General features: G+C 60.4%; 2 protein-coding genes across 3 annotated transcripts; both read right to left on the reverse strand.

Annotated features, from left to right (window-relative positions):
• Nucleotides 1–1,099: 1,099 nt before the first annotated feature.
• Nucleotides 1,100–4,425, reverse strand: LOC142600195 (erythroblast NAD(P)(+)--arginine ADP-ribosyltransferase-like). 2 transcript variants are annotated; one of them, XM_075742985.1, is made up of 4 exons: nt 4,255–4,425; nt 1,882–2,743; nt 1,533–1,571; nt 1,100–1,428 (listed from the first exon to the last, which is right to left on the reverse strand). In XM_075742985.1, exons 2-4 carry the CDS (start codon nt 2,660–2,662, stop codon nt 1,346–1,348), a joined length of 903 nt encoding a protein of 300 aa, XP_075599100.1. In that variant the 5' UTR covers nt 2,663–2,743; nt 4,255–4,425; the 3' UTR covers nt 1,100–1,345. The 2 variants fall into 2 exon arrangements, with proteins under 2 accessions (XP_075599100.1, XP_075599099.1); XM_075742984.1 differs by lacking the exon at nt 4,255–4,425 and having other exon boundaries at nt 1,882–2,898.
• A 7,640-nt stretch (nt 4,426–12,065) lies between these two features.
• LOC142600196 (erythroblast NAD(P)(+)--arginine ADP-ribosyltransferase-like) lies at nt 12,066–13,864 on the reverse strand. The gene is made up of 2 exons (XM_075742986.1): nt 12,848–13,864; nt 12,066–12,394 (listed from the first exon to the last, which is right to left on the reverse strand). The coding sequence occupies exons 1-2, from the start codon at nt 13,818–13,820 to the stop codon at nt 12,312–12,314; spliced, it is 1,056 nt and encodes a 351-aa protein (XP_075599101.1). The 5' UTR covers nt 13,821–13,864; the 3' UTR covers nt 12,066–12,311.
• Between the last annotated feature and the right edge of the window lie 4,141 nt (nt 13,865–18,005).

An 18,005-nucleotide genomic window follows, 5' to 3' on the forward strand; every position in this document is an offset into this window, starting at 1 on the left:
TGGCAGAGAAGGTCCTGGGGGTGCTGGTGGGGGGCCACGGGCCCTGGGGCCGGGCAGGGATCCTGACCAAAGGCAAGGGATGAGCAACTTCCTCTTTTTGACAGATCTTTTGACCACAGGGAGAAGGCGGAGGCTTCGAACAGGAAGCGCCTGTCCCGGTGGGTCCCGCTGGCCTCCATGGCCTCCCTGGGCTCCCTGTCGGGGAGCAGCTTGTCTTCCCTGGGCTCCCTCTACTCCTTCCTGGTGTGATGGCGGAGGTGGCAGTGCTCGCCTCCTCGGGAACCCCCCCCAGGACCCCAAGGCTGTCGAGGGGCCAGTGGCGGAACCAGGGCCAGCCCTTGGCCAGGATCCCCCACTGTAGCTGCCCTGGCAGCCCCTCTGATCCTGCGTCCTGTCCGGCCTCAGGCGAGAGCGTGACGGTGTGGTGCGAGGTGGTGAGCAGCCTCCCCGAGCTCACGCTGCTCTACTGGCTGGGGAACGGCTCCTTTGTGGAGAAGCTGCACCTGGAAGGGGCCGTGCGCGAGGGGACGATGCTGTGAGTAGAGGGGTGGGGGGTCCCAGGGGTGCAGCGGGGCTGGCCGGGGCTCTGGGGCTGGCAGGGAGGGGCAGTCCTGGTCGTGGACGTGGGGATGTGACGCCTCCACGGAAGCCTGTCTCTGAGCCCCACCGTGGGGTCCGCATGGCCCTGTGTCCACCACCCCCACTGTGCGGGGGTCTCCTGGCGCCCCTCACCAAGGCAGGAGCGCTGCCCGCGCCGGCCCCGGGACCTGCCCACAGCCGGCTGTAGGACCCCAGGGTTTATTAAAGCACATCAAGGCTGCCTGGTGTCGGCCGGTGTCACCTGTGTCCTGGGGATGGGGCTGTGCGTGGGTGCTGGGGGCACCTGTGGACAGAGGAGGGAGGGAGAGGAGGCGGCTCTGATGCGCGCAGAGGGCAGGATCCGTCCCTGACCCCCTCCCAGACTGGCAAGGTGCTGGAGAGCAATGGATGCGGGAGGTCTGGGGATGTGAGGGGGCTGGAGAAGACCCCGGCTGCAGCCCCCCCACCCTGAGCTGCCCCCCAGCCCAGGGAGCCGCAGGAACCCCCGGAGACACCCCAGTCCCAGAGCAAATCTTTATTCCTGTGGGAGCCAGGGAAAGGTCTCGTCCCAGCTCTGCTGGTGTCCTGGGGCTGCTGGGGCGTCCCAGGGCCAGTGGCACCATGGCAGGGCTGAGCAGTGGGGCTGTCCCCGTGCCCCCAGCCCTCCTGCTGACCCGTCCTGTCCCGCTGGCTCCGTGAAGCTGGTGGCTCCCATTCCCGACCCCTTTCCCTCGCCGTGGTGCCGTGGCAGCGGTGGCATCTTGGCTCAGGAGCCCACGGCGGCTGCCAGGGCCATGGCTGCCAGGAGGAACCCCCAGAGGCGGGGGAGGTCCCCGTGGATGCTCCTGCCTGGGGGTGCCAGAGAGAGGGAGTCAGGGGCAGCCAGGGGGGAGGGGGCAGGGGTCCCAGCGGGGGTCTGCCCTCCCCAGCTGCAGGGGGGACTCTGGGCTCACCTGCGCTGAAGATGCACTTCTGATGCTTGGAGCTCTTCTCTGCCAAAGAAACCAACCGTTTGCACGGCTGCTGCACGCAACATGCCGTGCCGCTCCTCGCCCCTCCCCAGCCGTGCCACGCTGTGCCATGCCACGCTGTGCCGTGCTCTGCCGCTAAGGGCCCCTTTGCAAACCCCAGGGGAGAGCGGCTGGGAGACGTGCAAGGATGCGCGTCCAAAGGCAAGCTGCCCCCCTCGCCCTCCCTACCATCGAGACCCCCTTTCCTGGCAGAGTTGGTGGGATGGGGCCACCCCCACTCCTGCACCCCACACCCCGGTGTTGGGGAGGGACCGTCCCCACAGGAATTCACCTTTCACCCACTCGCAGTTGTAGGTGCTGCTTGCGCCCTGGGAGCGGAGCTGGATGATGGTTCTGTTCCCGTGGTGGGTGATGCTGGTGACCTTGAAGATCTCAAAGGGCGGGATGAGGACCTCCTCCTCATCGGTGAAGACGGAGAAGTTCCTGATGAGGGCACCATAGCAGGTCTCCACCGAGAAGAAGGTGTCCTTGCCGAACTGCCGGGCTATCTCTTCCCGTAGGGAGGCAGAGGTGAACTGGCCGAAGCGGATGGATTGGTGCTGCTGGGCGGTGAAGCGGATACCCCGGATGCCCCGGTAGACGTGGTGGCATTTTTGGGGCTGGGTGTCCCGCAGGATACGCAGGGCCTCGCTCAGGAGGAAATGCAGCACCTTGAAGTGGAAGGTGTTCAGGTATTCCTCGTGGGAGCGCCCGGCCACACGTATGGCTGCGTTGAACTCCCGGTACAGGGGGCAGTTCTGGGTGTACGCCAGCAGGGCGACTGCATGCCCTCGCCGCAGTGCCCGTGGCAGGGGAACATGGCTCTGCCACCTCCGCCATTCAGCGGTGGCATTCCTCCAGGCCTCCTTGTAGACTCTGTTGTTGGCGAACTCGGTGCGGTTGAGCTTCTCCAGCTCCTCCTCCATCATGCAGCTGCAGCCCCAGTACTGGTCATCGAAGGAGCTGGGGGCCATGTCCAGCACCTTGAAGGGGTGTTGGTCTTGGCAGTGCCGGGGTCTGGCAGTGTCCAGGGTCCCGGACAGCAGCACCAAGCCCAGCACCAGGTGCTCCATGGCAGGCAGAGCCCCCCCAGGAGAAGCACCCAGCTGCCGCGGTGCCGTGGGCAGGGAAGCGGCCGGTTCCTCCGCAAGGGGCTGGGGAAGTGGGGGAGCGAGAGCAGGGTCAGCTCGGGGAGGGCGGCAGGGCCTGTGAGGGGGCTGCGGAGAGAAGCGGGGCAGGCTGGGCGAAAGCACCCCCAGTTGCATCCCCAGCCAGGGGCACCCCGCTCGGCACACCTCCCATCACCGGCCCAGACCCCGACCCCGTGACTTGCATTAAACCCTGCCAACGGGCGGGTGTCCCCAGCGCCTGGCACCATGGCCCTGGCAACTGCAGGTCTGCGGTGTGCCCCCCCAGGAGCAAACCCCTGGGGACCCCTCCCCACCACAGGGGGCGGGGTGCTGCTCCCCAGGTCCCGTGGCACCCGGCCCCTCGGCACCTGCCCGCTGCCAGAAGGAGAGGTGAGAATCGGCTGATCGTTCTTTTTATAGCAGCCCTGGCCAGGATTGCTGGGGCCCGGATCCAGCCCCCGCCTCCTGGTTATTTTTACCTTCCCACCCCCCGAGCGCCCAGAGCAGCCGCTGCCCCCTCCTGCCCTGCAGCGTGGCTGTGGGGGACGGTCAGGAACCCCCCGTGGGATAAATTGCCTTGGCTTTAAGCTGGGTGCGGGTGCCGTCCCGCCTCGCGGGGGCTCTGCCTTTTCCTGCAGCACCTGACCCCAGCTCTGGCCCTGCTGACCCAGGGGTTCTGGGGTGGTGCGGAGGCTGGGGGACACAGCTGACCCCAGCTGGCTGAGGGGATGCTGCAGCCTACCTGCCGTCACACTTTTTCTTTTTTTTTTTTCCTTTTTTTTCCTTTTTTTCCCTTTTTTTTCCTTTTTTTTTCTCCCCCCCCCCCGTTTTTCCCCTTGTTTTCCCTTTCTTTTCCACTTTTTTCCACTTTTTTCCCCTTTTTTCCCCTTTATTCCCCCTTTTTTCCCTCCTCCCCTCTCCCCTCCTCTGAAGCCCCCCCCAGGGTCCTGCTCCTGCCCAGCTCCATGGGGCTGCTCCTGCCAAGACCTGTGTCCTTGTCCACATCTGCAGCCATGTCCGCATCCATGTCCACCCCTGGCAGCTCCAGCTGGACCAGCACCTCCATCCTGGCCGGTGGGATGGTATGGCTCCCTGGGAAGGTCCCACAGCAGGAGCCCCCGCTGCCCCCCGCCACTCCCCACCGTTGGGCCAGGGAGTCGATGGAGGCCAGCGGGGCCCACCGGGACAAGCGCTCCCTGCTCCACCCCTCCCTGCTCCCCCTGCACAGGAGGAGAGACAAGGCACCCCGCTGCACCCCCTGCCCACGTGGGTCCTCCCCCAGCACCAGCGGTGGCCGCGGGTGCCCCATGAGGGTGGCTTGTCCTGAGCACCCCCCGTTCCCCGTGGAGCTGCAGGGTGGGAGCTCCACCAGCACCAGGGAAGAGGAGCCCCACAGCGGGACCCCCACCCCCACTGGGGCTGCCCCGGCTGCAGGGCTGAGGAGTCCCGGCCCCCCTGGGGCATGAGCTATAGAGAGAGACCTCGAGCTCTAGAGATGCACAGATAGAGCGGTACAGACAGAGCGGCATACATACAGCTGTGTAGGCACCGCTGGCTGGCAGGACCCTGCTGCCCGAGTATGGAATACCCACCGGATCCCTTCTTCCTTTGACCAGTCTTGTACCACTGCAGCTGAAAAATGCTGAAACATGCGACCAGTTATCGCTTTGAATCCCCTCAAGAAGGGGAAGTGTACTAAACCACTCCTTCAGACTAAGGACTGTATTTTTCCCAGTGGCAGCCGTGACGGCGGCAGCCATGGGAGCTCCTGAAATGACCTCCACTCCCACCACTATGTGTTTTTTACCCCCTGAGGGTCATAGTGGGCCACTCTAGTCGATCTGCCAGGTGTGCCACAGTGTTTTCTTGTCCCGGATATGCAGGGGAGGTGCCTTACTTGGATGGTCTTTGTTAAATTATAAACGACATCGTGAGCAGGCAGCTACCGCTCGATCACACGGCTTTACCGAGACGGGCCATCCTCGGGCTATACCTTCCCCATACAAATGGGCTCGCCCGCTGTGGCCTTGTTTCCCGTGCAGCCATTCAAGTAAGCGTTCCCATTCGTGGTCATCCCTCACGACATCCATGTCCTGTAGTGGGGTGAGGCTATCGATTTGTTGGTTGAAGTGGGCAGCGATAGGAGCTGATCAGTCCTGTCCTGTCACCCACCCAATACGCGACACCCTTTGTTCTCCTAGTTCTGCAATTGTTTCCAACTGTCAGCGGTTTGCCAGAGCGGGACTCTCTTTACCTGCCAGTCGTTGGCTGCCCAGAGACCCACTCGCTCTGTGGATCCCTTAAAACCAGCAGATGAGTCGGGATAGATATGGCTGGCGCCATGTCGGGCGGCCGGTAGGTCTGCCCTAAGCTCCCCTACTCGTGCGCTTCCTTTATCTGTTCCTGTGCTTAACTTTTCCCCCGGGGCCACTTCCAGTGTCACCGCCTTATACTTCCACTCATGGGTTTGCCTCTTAGATGGTGCATCAGTGAACCAGACCCCTTGAAGGTCTCTGCCTTCCTTCAGAGGAGGTGCCCCCTGAATCACAGACGCTTTGCTTGGCGGGGTTTGCAATAACACCGTGCTGTCTCTATCTTCCTGTAATTTAGATACTTTAATGCTGCCTTCTGTAACCGATGTGGTTTCATCGGTACCATCCAGACAGGCGTACCATTTCCGGGCTGTAGGCTTCTGGGCAACGCCTGCACCCTCGCGCGCTGTATCCAGGAGATGGAAAGGTCCCCGAATGATCAGATCTGTCCTTTTCTTGCCTGTTCCACTCGCTTCACTGCTCGCACTAAGGACAGCGAGCCTTTGCAAGGTCTGACTATCTCATTTTGGTGGCATCGAAAGAGTGGGAGCTAAGCTCTCGCAGTCTCTCTGGCCCTTCTGGTCCCTTTGGCCACAGGTTACAATGGGAACATGCCCCGTGGCACTCCCATCGGCAAGGCTCTACGCCACAGAGCGTTACGTTCCTTATCGAACTTGGGTCTGAACGCTGGTTTAGCCTTAGTGCTGTGGGCCTGACGAACTTGTCGAGGGAGTTGTTCTGGCGGTGTCACGGTGGTCAATCCAATCCAGCCCATGCGGTGCCAATAATTCACTATTTCTTGTACAAACTCACTCCAGGTGGGTATCGGCTGATCCCTGTAGTTGGGTCTCCCTGCTCGGGGTGCACGGTAAGGTCCAGCATTAGTGGTTCTGGTGGTTTCATGGCGGTCAATCCAATCCAACCCAACCCACGTGTCCCGTCCCACTCGGAGGGTGAGGTTAGCTTTTTAATTCTCTGTGCGTTAGTCAGGAGTAAGGAGAATTACTCGAGAGGTTCAGACAAATCACATTTTATTGAAACTCAGCGAAACTACAAAAGATAGCGGCTTGGCAAAACTTGTAATGATATTACCCCAATGTGCCGACAATGAAGTTAGAGAGAAAGAGGGTGGTGGAGAGGAAAAGAAAGAAAGAGAGAAAGAAAGAGAAGAAAAGAGACAAGATATCACCACCCTTGGATCCAGTGATGTTCTCTGCTCGTAGTGGTAGTCCTCAGGTGGTGGGCATGAGTCTAAAACTTGGGTTTCCACTTTTTATAACCCACAGCGCCCATCCCATAGGCGAGGGTTGTCATCACTGAGCAGGTGCCGTACGTGCTCAGGAATGCTCTAGACATGAGTCGGTGGGTTGTGGGGGTCTTGGGGATTCCACAGGCCCCCCTCTTTGGGGTTGACCGAGTGATGGCCTTTTGCAGACACGCTTGCGCAGAAGACAGATGGTCTTTGCATGTTTCAGGAACAGGGGGATGGGCTCACAAGATGGTATCTTGCTTCCGCGGGCTGTGTTTGTTTGTTCCTGCCTGTGTCAAGACAGATGTTTGCGACACTCGCTCCTTATCAGAGCTCTACACCTGGGACCAGCCCGCGCTGCGTGGGGCGGGCAGCAGCTCCAGAGCTCCTGCCGGGCCCTCGCCCCTTCCACGGCAGCCCCATGAGTTTATCACGGAAGGCGTCGAGGGCCAGACCCCTCCATCCCTCCCCGGAGCCGTCCTCGCCCCTGACAGTGCCCAGAGGAGACCCCCGCCAGGGCTGCCGGATGCTGGAGCGGCATCTCGGGGGGGCTGCAGTGGACCCAGCCCTGGCTGTTGGGGTGGCAGACGATGCCAGTGGGGACGCAGGAGGGGGCGGGGGGTGGCCGGCACAGCCGGGAGCAGTGGCCACAACCCGGGCACTGCAGGGTTCCCTGGGCAGTTTGGGGGTGACAGGAGACCCCCGAGCTGCACTGATAACTGGGGGGGCTGGGACAGCTCAGGGAGCAGGGCCCTGCCAGCCAGCGGTGCCCACACAGCTGTATGTACGCCGGTCTGTCTGTCCCGTTCTATCTATCCATCTCAGTCGGCGAGGAACGCTGCGGTGGCAACGGTGAGTTCTGTGGCCAAGACCTAGATGAAGGTGGACGGAAGTTCCCGGAGCCAGGGAAACTCGAGGAAGAGCAGAGAGACCCCCAGGAGCCAGGAGCTCTCACGAGCGAGGCTGGCGTGGCTTCAGCAATGATGACGTGGCTTCGGCAAGGGTGACACGGCTTGGCCGTTGCCAGGAGCAACCGCGGGAGATTTAAACAGCTCTGGGGAGCGCCAGTGCCAGCGAAATGGCAGGCGAACAGGGCGCGGCGTGTCAGTTTGCAGGGGAGGGCCGTTTGCGCAGGGAGGGCCCTGCAACCTGCCTGTAGGCCCACGGCCCAGGGAAGCGCTCTCGGTCCCTGCCAAAACGGCGGCACGCGCCTCAGAGCTAACAGCAGTGTTCCAGGCAGAACGGGTCAGGAAGGAGACGTCCGTACAGGCGGTGGGTTGCAGGGGCTGCCCAGACCCCTCTCCGGGTGAAAAGGTCCGTACCTGCACAAGGTGTGCGCAGGTGGATGGTCCGTTATGTCAGGCGGCCGAGTCGCAGGCAACAGTGCAAAGGCTGCGCAGTGTTTGAGGGGCCGAGACGGAGGCAGATGGGTGGTCCCATAACCGAGTTCCTGTAGTGGGCACCACTGAGAAGGAGGCACCATGGACCCTGATCACCCACAGCAGCAGGGCTCTGCTCCAGTCTCCGCCCTCCGGCTTCACAAACAGAGACAGATAAGAAGCTTTAGCAGCTGTAGACACGCACGGGCAAGGTCTGCAAGGAGAAATTGTCCCAGCAGCACACGGTGGGTACCGTAAAAAGAGGCGACGACTGCTCGTAGTGGGTGACTCCCTGTTAAGGGACACCAAGGTGCCCGTCTGACGACCTGACAGGCAGGCACCAGAGGTACGGAGCCACGATCCGAGATGTTGCCGAGAGGGTGCCGCAACTTGTCCAGAGCACAGACCGCTATCCACTGCTACTCTTTCACGTGGGCATGAATGACACCGCAAGCCAGAACCTGGGCAGCATCAAGGAGGACTATGAAGCCCTGGGGGTGCAAGTGACAAACATTGGTGCCCAAGTTGGAGGAAAGGCGGCAGCCAGAAATAGACGTATAATGCAAATCAACTCCTGGCTACGTGGCTGGTGCCGTCGCGAGGGTTTTGGCTTTTACGGCAACGGGACATTCTTGGATGACGATAACCTGTTAGAGAGGGATGGGAGCCACCTGTCCAGAAGAGGCGAGAGAATCTTTTGCAGCAGGCTGGCCAAGTTGGTGAAGCGGGCTTTAAACTGAAGGACTCAGGGGCTGGGGTCCAAGGCGGCAATGCTGATGCCATCGCATCCACCTGGGGAACAAGCCAGGCCAACCGGAGCGGCAACAAACGTTCCTTAGCTGCCTCCCTAGAGGAGAACCAGAAAGCCAAACACCTCAAGGGTCTGTATGGCCGTGGCGGACCCTCCTGCAGCCCTCGAGGGAAACCTCCATGCTCCATTAGCTCTCTGAAATGCCTGTAGACCCATGCACGCAGCGTGGGGAATAAACAGGAAGAACTAGAGCTCTGTGTGCGGTCGCAGGGCCGTGATCTCATTGCAATGACAGAGACATGGTGGGATAGCTCGCGTGACTGGAATGCTGTTGCGGATGGTTACGTACACTTTAGGAATGACAGGCCAGCAAGGCGAGGTGGTGGAGCTGCTCTTTATGGGAGAGAGCAACTGGAATGTATTGAGCTCTGCATAGGAGTGGATGAAGAACAAGTCGAGAGCTGATGCGTAAGGATTAAGGGGCAGGCTAATATGGGTGACCCTCTTGTGGATGTTTACTACAGGCCACCAGATCAGGACGAGGAAGTATTTGAGGCCAATGAGTAGATGTGACCAACATTATTCTCATCCTAAATCCAAAGCACAGCACTACACCAGCTGCCAGAAAGAAAGTTAACTCTGTCCCTGCCGAAACCAGGACAGATGTCAAGGACAACAAGAAGGGCTTTTTCAAGTACCTCAGCAGCAAAAGGGAAAATGTGGGCCCGTGCTGAATGAGGTGGGTGCCCTGGTGATGGAGGATACAGAGAAGGTGGAGTTACTGAATGGCGCCTTTGGTTTGGCCTTTACTGCTAAGGCCGTCCCTCAGGAATCCCAGAGCCTGGAGGTAGGAGACAAAGTCTGGAGAAAGGAAGACCTCCCCTTGGTCGGGAAGGATCAGGTCAGAGGACATCTCGGCAAACCTGATATTCACAAATCTATGGGCCCTAATGGGATGCACCCACGAGTGCTCAGGGAGCTGGCAGATGTTCTGGCTAGGCCGCTCTCAGTCATCTTTGAAAGGTGATGCAGAACAGGAGAGGTGCCTGAGGACTGGCGGAAAGCCAATGATGTCACTCTGGTCTTCAAAAAGGGCAAGAAGGCGGACCCGGGAAACTAGAGACCAGTCGGCCTCACCTCCGTCCCTGGAAAGATGATGGAACAGCTTATTCTGGGGGGGGGTGGGGTGTCATTCAACCCTATTGGGATGGGTTAGAATGCACTTTAGGACTTCCAACTTTATGTCCCACATAGCTTTTGATTGTACTAAAGCACTGATGAAATCAAGAGGGTACGGAAGAAAGATAAACGTACTGCCCCTCATGCCACGGCCAAGTTATCATATACCGGGAATGAAGATCAATTTGGCCATGAAATCATTCTGGGGTTATTGGGCGGTCATAATTAACATAATTTCTGTATATAGAAAATCTAACGTGGCAAGTAGAGACTCTTGCTAATTGGATGTGGATGCCCATCGAGGCTAGCAACAGCCAGCTACAAGCAACCTCACAGATGACTCGCAGAGTCGATTGGCATTGGATATACTACTACTGAAGGAAAGCAGCGTTTGTGGGTGGCTGAATACCACCTATCCCGATGAAACTTGTTGTGTGTCAATTCCCAACGTGTCCGCTACCTTGCACCAAGGTATGGATGGGACGCAAAAAATTGCGGACCAGACGCGTGAGCTCCGTGAGAAAATGAAACCAGGAGACTGGCAGTGGCCTGGGTGGGTTTCAAAGGTTTTCAGTTGGTTTGGATTAGAAATCAGTGGATGGATTCAGAGTCGAGCCCAGTATGCATTAATGTTTATTGTAACGATTGTTATTGTTAGTATTGGATTATCATGGGAGAAATCTATGATAACTGGAGCTGTAACTAGGCGAGTTAGGATGCTTCAAGGCTGTGATCCTGAATATGTCCCCTTAATACCATCCCCTATTGAAAATGACGAGAACAAAAACGCGGGAGAGAGAGATGGATCCCTCAGCCTGCCTACATCCAAATTATACGATGGTCCTCTTGACGAGTTGTGACCACAGTCACAGGGTGGATAACGTGGGACGCCGGACTTGTCCGAGCTTGTAGGTGCCGAAGACAGGGTCAGCGTGGATCGGCAGAAAGTAGCGGGGTCCAACTTTTTCGCCTTTGTGACAGTGTCTCAGTGAAGGTCCTTGAGAGGGCTCCGACAGGCAAACGTGGACTCTGCTAAGTGGCTACACACGTAACGCTTTAGACATAAAGCGCTGACTGAGCCTGGGACTAGGACTGGACCTGGCTGCACCTCGGCTCCTCTCTGAGAAGGAATTGAGAAAGCAAGGGGGTCCTTCCTGAACCTGGCAACTCAATGGGAGGGCCGTCCTCAGCCACGCGTCAGACTCGTACTCTTCACGCGATGGTGGCTGGTGCCCCAGCAGGTGTGCTGGCGTCTGGGGACCTGGATGGGCTGGGGAAATGGCACCTCCTCAAGTTCCACAAGGGCAAAGTCTGGCCCCTGGGGAGGAACAAGGCCAGGCACCAGCACAGGCCGGGGCATGTGGCTGGAAAGCGGCTTGGCAGAGAAGGTCCTGGGGGTGCTGGTGGGGGGCCACGGGCCCTGGGGCCGGGCAGGGATCCTGACCAAAGGCAAGGGATGAGCAACTTCCTCTTTTTGACAGATCTTTTGACCACAGGGAGAAGGCGGAGGCTTCGAACAGGAAGCGCCTGTCCCGGTGGGTCCCGCTGGCCTCCATGGCCTCCCTGGGCTCCCTGTCGGGGAGCAGCTTGTCTTCCCTGGGCTCCCTCTACTCCTTCCTGGTGTGATGGCGGAGGTGGCAGTGCTCGCCTCCTCGGGAACCCCCCCCAGGACCCCAAGGCTGTCGAGGGGCCAGTGGCGGAACCAGGGCCAGCCCTTGGCCAGGATCCCCCACTGTAGCTGCCCTGGCAGCCCCTCTGATCCTGCGTCCTGTCCGGCCTCAGGCGAGAGCGTGACGGTGTGGTGCGAGGTGGTGAGCAGCCTCCCCGAGCTCACGCTGCTCTACTGGCTGGGGAACGGCTCCTTTGTGGAGAAGCTGCACCTGGAAGGGGCCGTGCGCGAGGGGACGATGCTGTGAGTAGAGGGGTGGGGGGTCCCAGGGGTGCAGCGGGGCTGGCCGGGGCTCTGGGGCTGGCAGGGAGGGGCAGTCCTGGTCGTGGACGTGGGGATGTGACGCCTCCACGGAAGCCTGTCTCTGAGCCCCACCGTGGGGTCCGCATGGCCCTGTGTCCACCACCCCCACTGTGCGGGGGTCTCCTGGCGCCCCTCACCAAGGCAGGAGCGCTGCCCGCGCCGGCCCCGGGACCTGCCCACAGCCGGCTGTAGGACCCCAGGGTTTATTAAAGCACATCAAGGCTGCCTGGTGTCGGCCGGTGTCACCTGTGTCCTGGGGATGGGGCTGTGCGTGGGTGCTGGGGGCACCTGTGGACAGAGGAGGGAGGGAGAGGAGGCGGCTCTGGTGCGCGCAGAGGGCAGGATCCGTCCCTGACCCCCTCCCAGACTGGCAAGGTGCTGGAGAGCAATGGATGCGGGAGGTCTGGGGATGTGAGGGGGCTGGAGAAGACCCCGGCTGCAGCCCCCCCACCCTGAGCTGCCCCCCAGCCCAGGGAGCTGCAGGAACCCCCGGAGACACCCCAGTCCCAGAGCAAATCTTTATTCCTGTGGGAGCCAGGGAAAGGTCTCGTCCCAGCTCTGCTGGTGTCCTGGGGCTGCTGGGGCGTCCCAGGGCCAGTGGCACCATGGCAGGGCTGAGCAGTGGGGCTGTCCCCGTGCCCCCAGCCCTCCTGCTGACCCGTCCTGTCCCGCTGGCTCCGTGAAGCTGGTGGCTCCCATTCCCGACCCCTTTCCCTCGCCGTGGTGCCGTGGCAGCGGTGGCATCTTGGCTCAGGAGCCCACGGCGGCTGCCAGGGCCATGGCTGCCAGGAGGAACCCCCAGAGGCGGGGGAGGTCCCCGTGGATGCTCCTGCCTGGGGGTGCCAGAGAGAGGGAGTCAGGGGCAGCCAGGGGGGAGGGGGCAGGGGTCCCAGCGGGGGTCTGCCCTCCCCAGCTGCAGGGGGGACTCTGGGCTCACCTGCGCTGAAGATGCACTTCTGATGCTTGGAGCTCTTCTCTGCCAAAGAAACCAACCGTTTGCACGGCTGCTGCACGCAACATGCCGTGCCGCTCCTCGCCCCTCCCCAGCCGTGCCACGCTGTGCCATGCCACGCTGTGCCGTGCTCTGCCGCTAAGGGCCCCTTTGCAAACCCCAGGGGAGAGCGGCTGGGAGACGTGCAAGGATGCGCGTCCAAAGGCAAGCTGCCCCCCTCGCCCTCCCTACCATCGAGACCCCCTTTCCTGGCAGAGTTGGTGGGATGGGGCCACCCCCACTCCTGCACCCCACACCCCGGTGTTGGGGAGGGACCGTCCCCACAGGAATTCACCTTTCACCCACTCGCAGTTGTAGGTGCTGCTTGCGCCCTGGGAGCGGAGCTGGATGATGGTTCTGTTCCCGTGGTGGGTGATGCTGGTGACCTTGAAGATCTCAAAGGGCGGGATGAGGACCTCCTCCTCATCGGTGAAGACGGAGAAGTTCCTGATGAGGGCACCATAGCAGGTCTCCACCGAGAAGAAGGTGTCCTTGCCGAACTGCCGGGCTATCTCTTCCCGTAGGGAGGCAGAGGTGAACTGGCCGAAGCGGATGGATTGGTGCTGCTGGGCGGTGAAGCGGATACCCCGGATGCCCCGGTAGACGTGGTGGCATTTTTGGGGCTGGGTGTCCCGCAGGATACGCAGGGCCTCGCTCAGGAGGAAATGCAGCACCTTGAAGTGGAAGGTGTTCAGGTATTCCTCGTGGGAGCGCCCGGCCACACGTATGGCTGCGTTGAACTCCCGGTACAGGGGGCAGTTCTGGGTGTACGCCAGCAGGGCGACTGCATGCCCTCGCCGCAGTGCCCGTGGCAGGGGAACATGGCTCTGCCACCTCCGCCATTCAGCGGTGGCATTCCTCCAGGCCTCCTTGTAGACTCTGTTGTTGGCGAACTCGGTGCGGTTGAGCTTCTCCAGCTCCTCCTCCATCATGCAGCTGCAGCCCCAGTACTGGTCATCGAAGGAGCTGGGGGCCATGTCCAGCACCTTGAAGGGGTGTTGGTCTTGGCAGTGCCGGGGTCTGGCAGTGTCCAGGGTCCCGGACAGCAGCACCAAGCCCAGCACCAGGTGCTCCATGGCAGGCAGAGCCCCCCCAGGAGAAGCACCCAGCTGCCGCGGTGCCGTGGGCAGGGAAGCGGCCGGTTCCTCCGCAAGGGGCTGGGGAAGTGGGGGAGCGAGAGCAGGGTCAGCTCGGGGAGGGCGGCAGGGCCTGTGAGGGGGCTGCGGAGAGAAGCGGGGCAGGCTGGGCGAAAGCACCCCCAGTTGCATCCCCAGCCAGGGGCACCCCGCTCGGCACACCTCCCATCACCGGCCCAGACCCCGACCCCGTGACTTGCATTAAACCCTGCCAACGGGCGGGTGTCCCCAGCGCCTGGCACCATGGCCCTGGCAACTGCAGGTCTGCGGTGTGCCCCCCCAGGAGCAAACCCCTGGGGACCCCTCCCCACCACAGGGGGCGGGGTGCTGCTCCCCAGGTCCCGTGGCACCCGGCCCCTCGGCACCTGCCCGCTGCCAGAAGGAGAGGTGAGAATCGGCTGATCGTTCTTTTTATAGCAGCCCTGGCCAGGATTGCTGGGGCCCGGATCCAGCCCCCGCCTCCTGGTTATTTTTACCTTCCCACCCCCCGAGCGCCCAGAGCAGCCGCTGCCCCCTCCTGCCCTGCAGCGTGGCTGTGGGGGACGGTCAGGAACCCCCCGTGGGATAAATTGCCTTGGCTTTAAGCTGGGTGCGGGTGCCGTCCCGCCTCGCGGGGGCTCTGCCTTTTCCTGCAGCACCTGACCCCAGCTCTGGCCCTGCTGACCCAGGGGTTCTGGGGTGGTGCGGAGGCTGGGGGACACAGCTGACCCCAGCTGGCTGAGGGGATGCTGCAGCCTACCTGCCGTCACAATTTTTCTTTTTTTTTTTTCCTTTTTTTTTCCTTTTTTTCCCTTTTTTTTCCTTTTTTTTTCTCCCCCCCCCCCCGTTTTTTCCCCTTGTTTTCCCTTTCTTTTCCACTTTTTTCCACTTTTTTCCCCTTTTTTCCCCTTTATTCCCCCTTTTTTCCCTCCTCCCCTCTCCCCTCCTCTGAAGCCCCCCCCAGGGTCCTGCTCCTGCCCAGCTCCATGGGGCTGCTCCTGCCAAGACCTGTGTCCTTGTCCACATCTGCAGCCATGTCCGCATCCATGTCCACCCCTGGCAGCTCCAGCTGGACCAGCACCTCCATCCTGGCCGGTGGGATGGTATGGCTCCCTGGGAAGGTCCCACAGCAGGAGCCCCCGCTGCCCCCCGCCACTCCCCACCGTTGGGCCAGGGAGTCGATGGAGGCCAGCGGGGCCCACCGGGACAAGCGCTCCCTGCTCCACCCCTCCCTGCTCCCCCTGCACAGGAGGAGAGACAAGGCACCCCGCTGCACCCCCTGCCCACGTGGGTCCTCCCCCAGCACCAGCGGTGGCCGCGGGTGCCCCATGAGGGTGGCTTGTCCTGAGCACCCCCCGTTCCCCGTGGAGCTGCAGGGTGGGAGCTCCACCAGCACCAGGGAAGAGGAGCCCCACAGCGGGACCCCCACCCCCACTGGGGCTGCCCCGGCTGCAGGGCTGAGGAGTCCCGGCCCCCCTGGGGCATGAGCTATAGAGAGAGACCTCGAGCTCTAGAGATGCACAGATAGAGCGGTACAGACAGAGCGGCATACATACAGCTGTGTAGGCACCGCTGGCTGGCAGGACCCTGCTGCCCGAGTATGGAATACCCACCGGATCCCTTCTTCCTTTGACCAGTCTTGTACCACTGCAGCTGAAAAATGCTGAAACATGCGACCAGTTATCGCTTTGAATCCCCTCAAGAAGGGGAAGTGTACTAAACCACTCCTTCAGACTAAGGACTGTATTTTTCCCAGTGGCAGCCGTGACGGCGGCAGCCATGGGAGCTCCTGAAATGACCTCCACTCCCACCACTATGTGTTTTTTACCCCCTGAGGGTCATAGTGGGCCACTCTAGTCGATCTGCCAGGTGTGCCACAGTGTTTTCTTGTCCCGGATATGCAGGGGAGGTGCCTTACTTGGATGGTCTTTGTTAAATTATAAAGGACATCGTGAGCAGGCAGCTACCGCTCGATCACACGGCTTTACCGAGACGGGCCATCCTCGGGCTATACCTTCCCCATACAAATGGGCTCGCCCGCTGTGGCCTTGTTTCCCGTGCAGCCATTCAAGTAAGCGTTCCCATTCGTGGTCATCCCTCACGACATCCATGTCCTGTAGTGGGGTGAGGCTATCGATTTGTTGGTTGAAGTGGGCAGCGATAGGAGCTGATCAGTCCTGTCCTGTCACCCACCCAATACACGACACCCTTTGTTCTCCTAGTTCTGCAATTGTTTCCAACTGTCAGCGGTTTGCCAGAGCGGGACTCTCTTTACCTGCCAGTCGTTGGCTGCCCAGAGACCCACTCGCTCTGTGGATCCCTTAAAACCAGCAGATGAGTCGGGATAGATATGGCTGGCGCCATGTCGGGCGGCCGGTAGGTCTGCCCTAAGCTCCCCTACTCGTGCGATTCCTTTACCTGTTCCTGTGCTTAACTTTTCCCCCGGGGCCACTTCCAGTGTCACCGCCTTATACTTCCACTCATGGGTTTGCCTCTTAGATGGTGCATCAGTGAACCAGACCCCTTGAAGGTCACTGCCTTCCTTCAGAGGAGGTGCCCCCTGAATCACAGACGCTTTGCTTGGCGGGGTTTGCAATAACACCGTGCTGTCTCTATCTTCCTGTAATTTAGATACTTTAATGCTGCCTTCTGTAACCGATGTGGTTTCATCGGTACCATCCAGACAGGCGTACCATTTCCGGGCTGTAGGCTTCTGGGCAACGGCTGCACCCTCGCGCGCTGTATCCAGGAGATGGAAAGGCCCCCGAATGATCAGATCTGTCCTTTTCTTGCCTGTTCCACTCGCTTCACTGCTCGCACTAAGGACAGCGAGCCTTTGCAAGGTCTGACTATCTCATTTTGGTGTCATTGAAAGAGTGGGAGCTAAGCTCTCGCAGTCTCTCTGGCCCTTCTGGTCCCTTTGGCCACAGGTTACAATGGGAACATGCCCCGTGGCACTCCCATCGGCAAGGCTCTACGCCACAGAGCGTTACGTTCCTTATCGAACTTGGGTCTGAACGCTGGTTTAGCCTTAGTGCTGTGGGCCTGACGAACTTGTCGAGGGAGTGGTTCTGGCGGTGTCACGGTGGTCAATCCAATCCAGCCCATGCGGTGCCAATAATTCACTATTTCTTGTACAAACTCACTCCAGGTGGGTATCGGCTGATCCCTGTAGTTGGGTCTCCCTGCTCGGGGTGCACGGTAAGGTCCAGCATTAGTGGTTCTGGTGGTTTCACGGCGGTCAATCCAATCCAATCCAACCCACGTGTCCCGTCCCACTCGGAGGGTGAGGTTAGCTTTTTAATTCTCTGTGCGTTAGTCAGGAGTAAGGAGAATTACTCGAGAGGTTCAGACAAATCACATTTTATTGAAACTCAGCGAAACTACAAAAGATAGCGGCTTGGCAAAACTTGTAATGATATTACCCCAATGTGCCGACAATGAAGTTAGAGAGAAAGAGGGTGGTGGAGAGGAAAAGAAAGAAAGAGAGAAAGAAAGAGAAGAAAAGAGACAAGATATCACCACCCTTGGATCCAGTGATGTTCTCTGCTCGTAGTGGTAGTCCTCAGGTGGTGGGCATGAGTCTAAAACTTGGGTTTCCACTTTTTATAACCCACAGCGCCCATCCCATAGGCGAGGGTTGTCATCACTGAGCAGGTGCCGTACGTGCTCAGGAATGCTCTAGACATGAGTCGGTGGGTTGTGGGGGTCTTGGGGATTCCACAGGCCCCCCTCTTTGGGGTTGACCGAGTGATGGCCTTTTGCAGACACGCTTGCGCAGAAGACAGATGGTCTTTGCATGTTTCAGGAACAGGGGGATGGGCTCACAAGATGGTATCTTGCTTCCGCGGGCTGTGTTTGTTTGTCCCTGCCTGTGTCAAGACAGATGTTTGCGACACTCGCTCCTTATCAGAGCTCTACACCTGGGACCAGCCCGCGCTGCGTGGGGCGGGCAGCAGCTCCAGAGCTCCTGCCGGGCCCTTGCCCCTTCCACGGCAGCCCCATGAGTTTATCACGGAAGGTGTCGAGGGCCAGACCCCTCCATCCCTCCCCGGAGCCGTCCTCGCCCCTGACAGTGCCCAGAGGAGACCCCCGCCAGGGCTGCCGGATGCTGGAGCGGCATCTCGGGGGGGCTGCAGTGGACCCAGCCCTGGCTGTTGGGGTGGCAGACGATGCCAGTGGGGACGCAGGAGGGGGCGGGGGGTGGCCGGCACAGCCGGGAGCAGTGGCCACAACCCGGGCACTGCAGGGTTCCCTGGGCAGTTTGGGGGTGACAGGAGACCCCCGAGCTGCACTGATAACTGGGGGGGCTGGGACAGCTCAGGGAGCAGGGCCCTG

This window comes from Balearica regulorum, chromosome 1 (genome assembly GCF_011004875.1).
Source record: "Balearica regulorum gibbericeps isolate bBalReg1 chromosome 1, bBalReg1.pri, whole genome shotgun sequence".
In the NCBI taxonomy this organism is placed as follows: Eukaryota; Metazoa; Chordata; class Aves; order Gruiformes; family Gruidae; genus Balearica; species Balearica regulorum.

Bases quoted from the DNA above. Each gene is read 5' to 3' on its own strand.
- LOC142600195 (XM_075742984.1), bottom strand. From the start codon at position 2,854: ATGCAACTGGGGGTGCTTTCGCCCAGCCTGCCCCGCTTCTCTCCGCAG. The intron at 1,572-1,881 runs GTGAATTCCTGT...TTTCTTTGGCAG, and splicing joins CAACTGCGAGTGGGTGAAAG to AGAAGAGCTCCAAGCATCAG. The intron at 1,429-1,532 runs GTGAGCCCAGAG...TGGCACCCCCAG, and splicing joins GAAGTGCATCTTCAGCGCAG to GCAGGAGCATCCACGGGGAC.
- LOC142600196 (XM_075742986.1), bottom strand. From the start codon at position 13,820: ATGCAACTGGGGGTGCTTTCGCCCAGCCTGCCCCGCTTCTCTCCGCAG. The intron at 12,395-12,847 runs GTGAATTCCTGT...TGGCACCCCCAG, and splicing joins CAACTGCGAGTGGGTGAAAG to GCAGGAGCATCCACGGGGAC.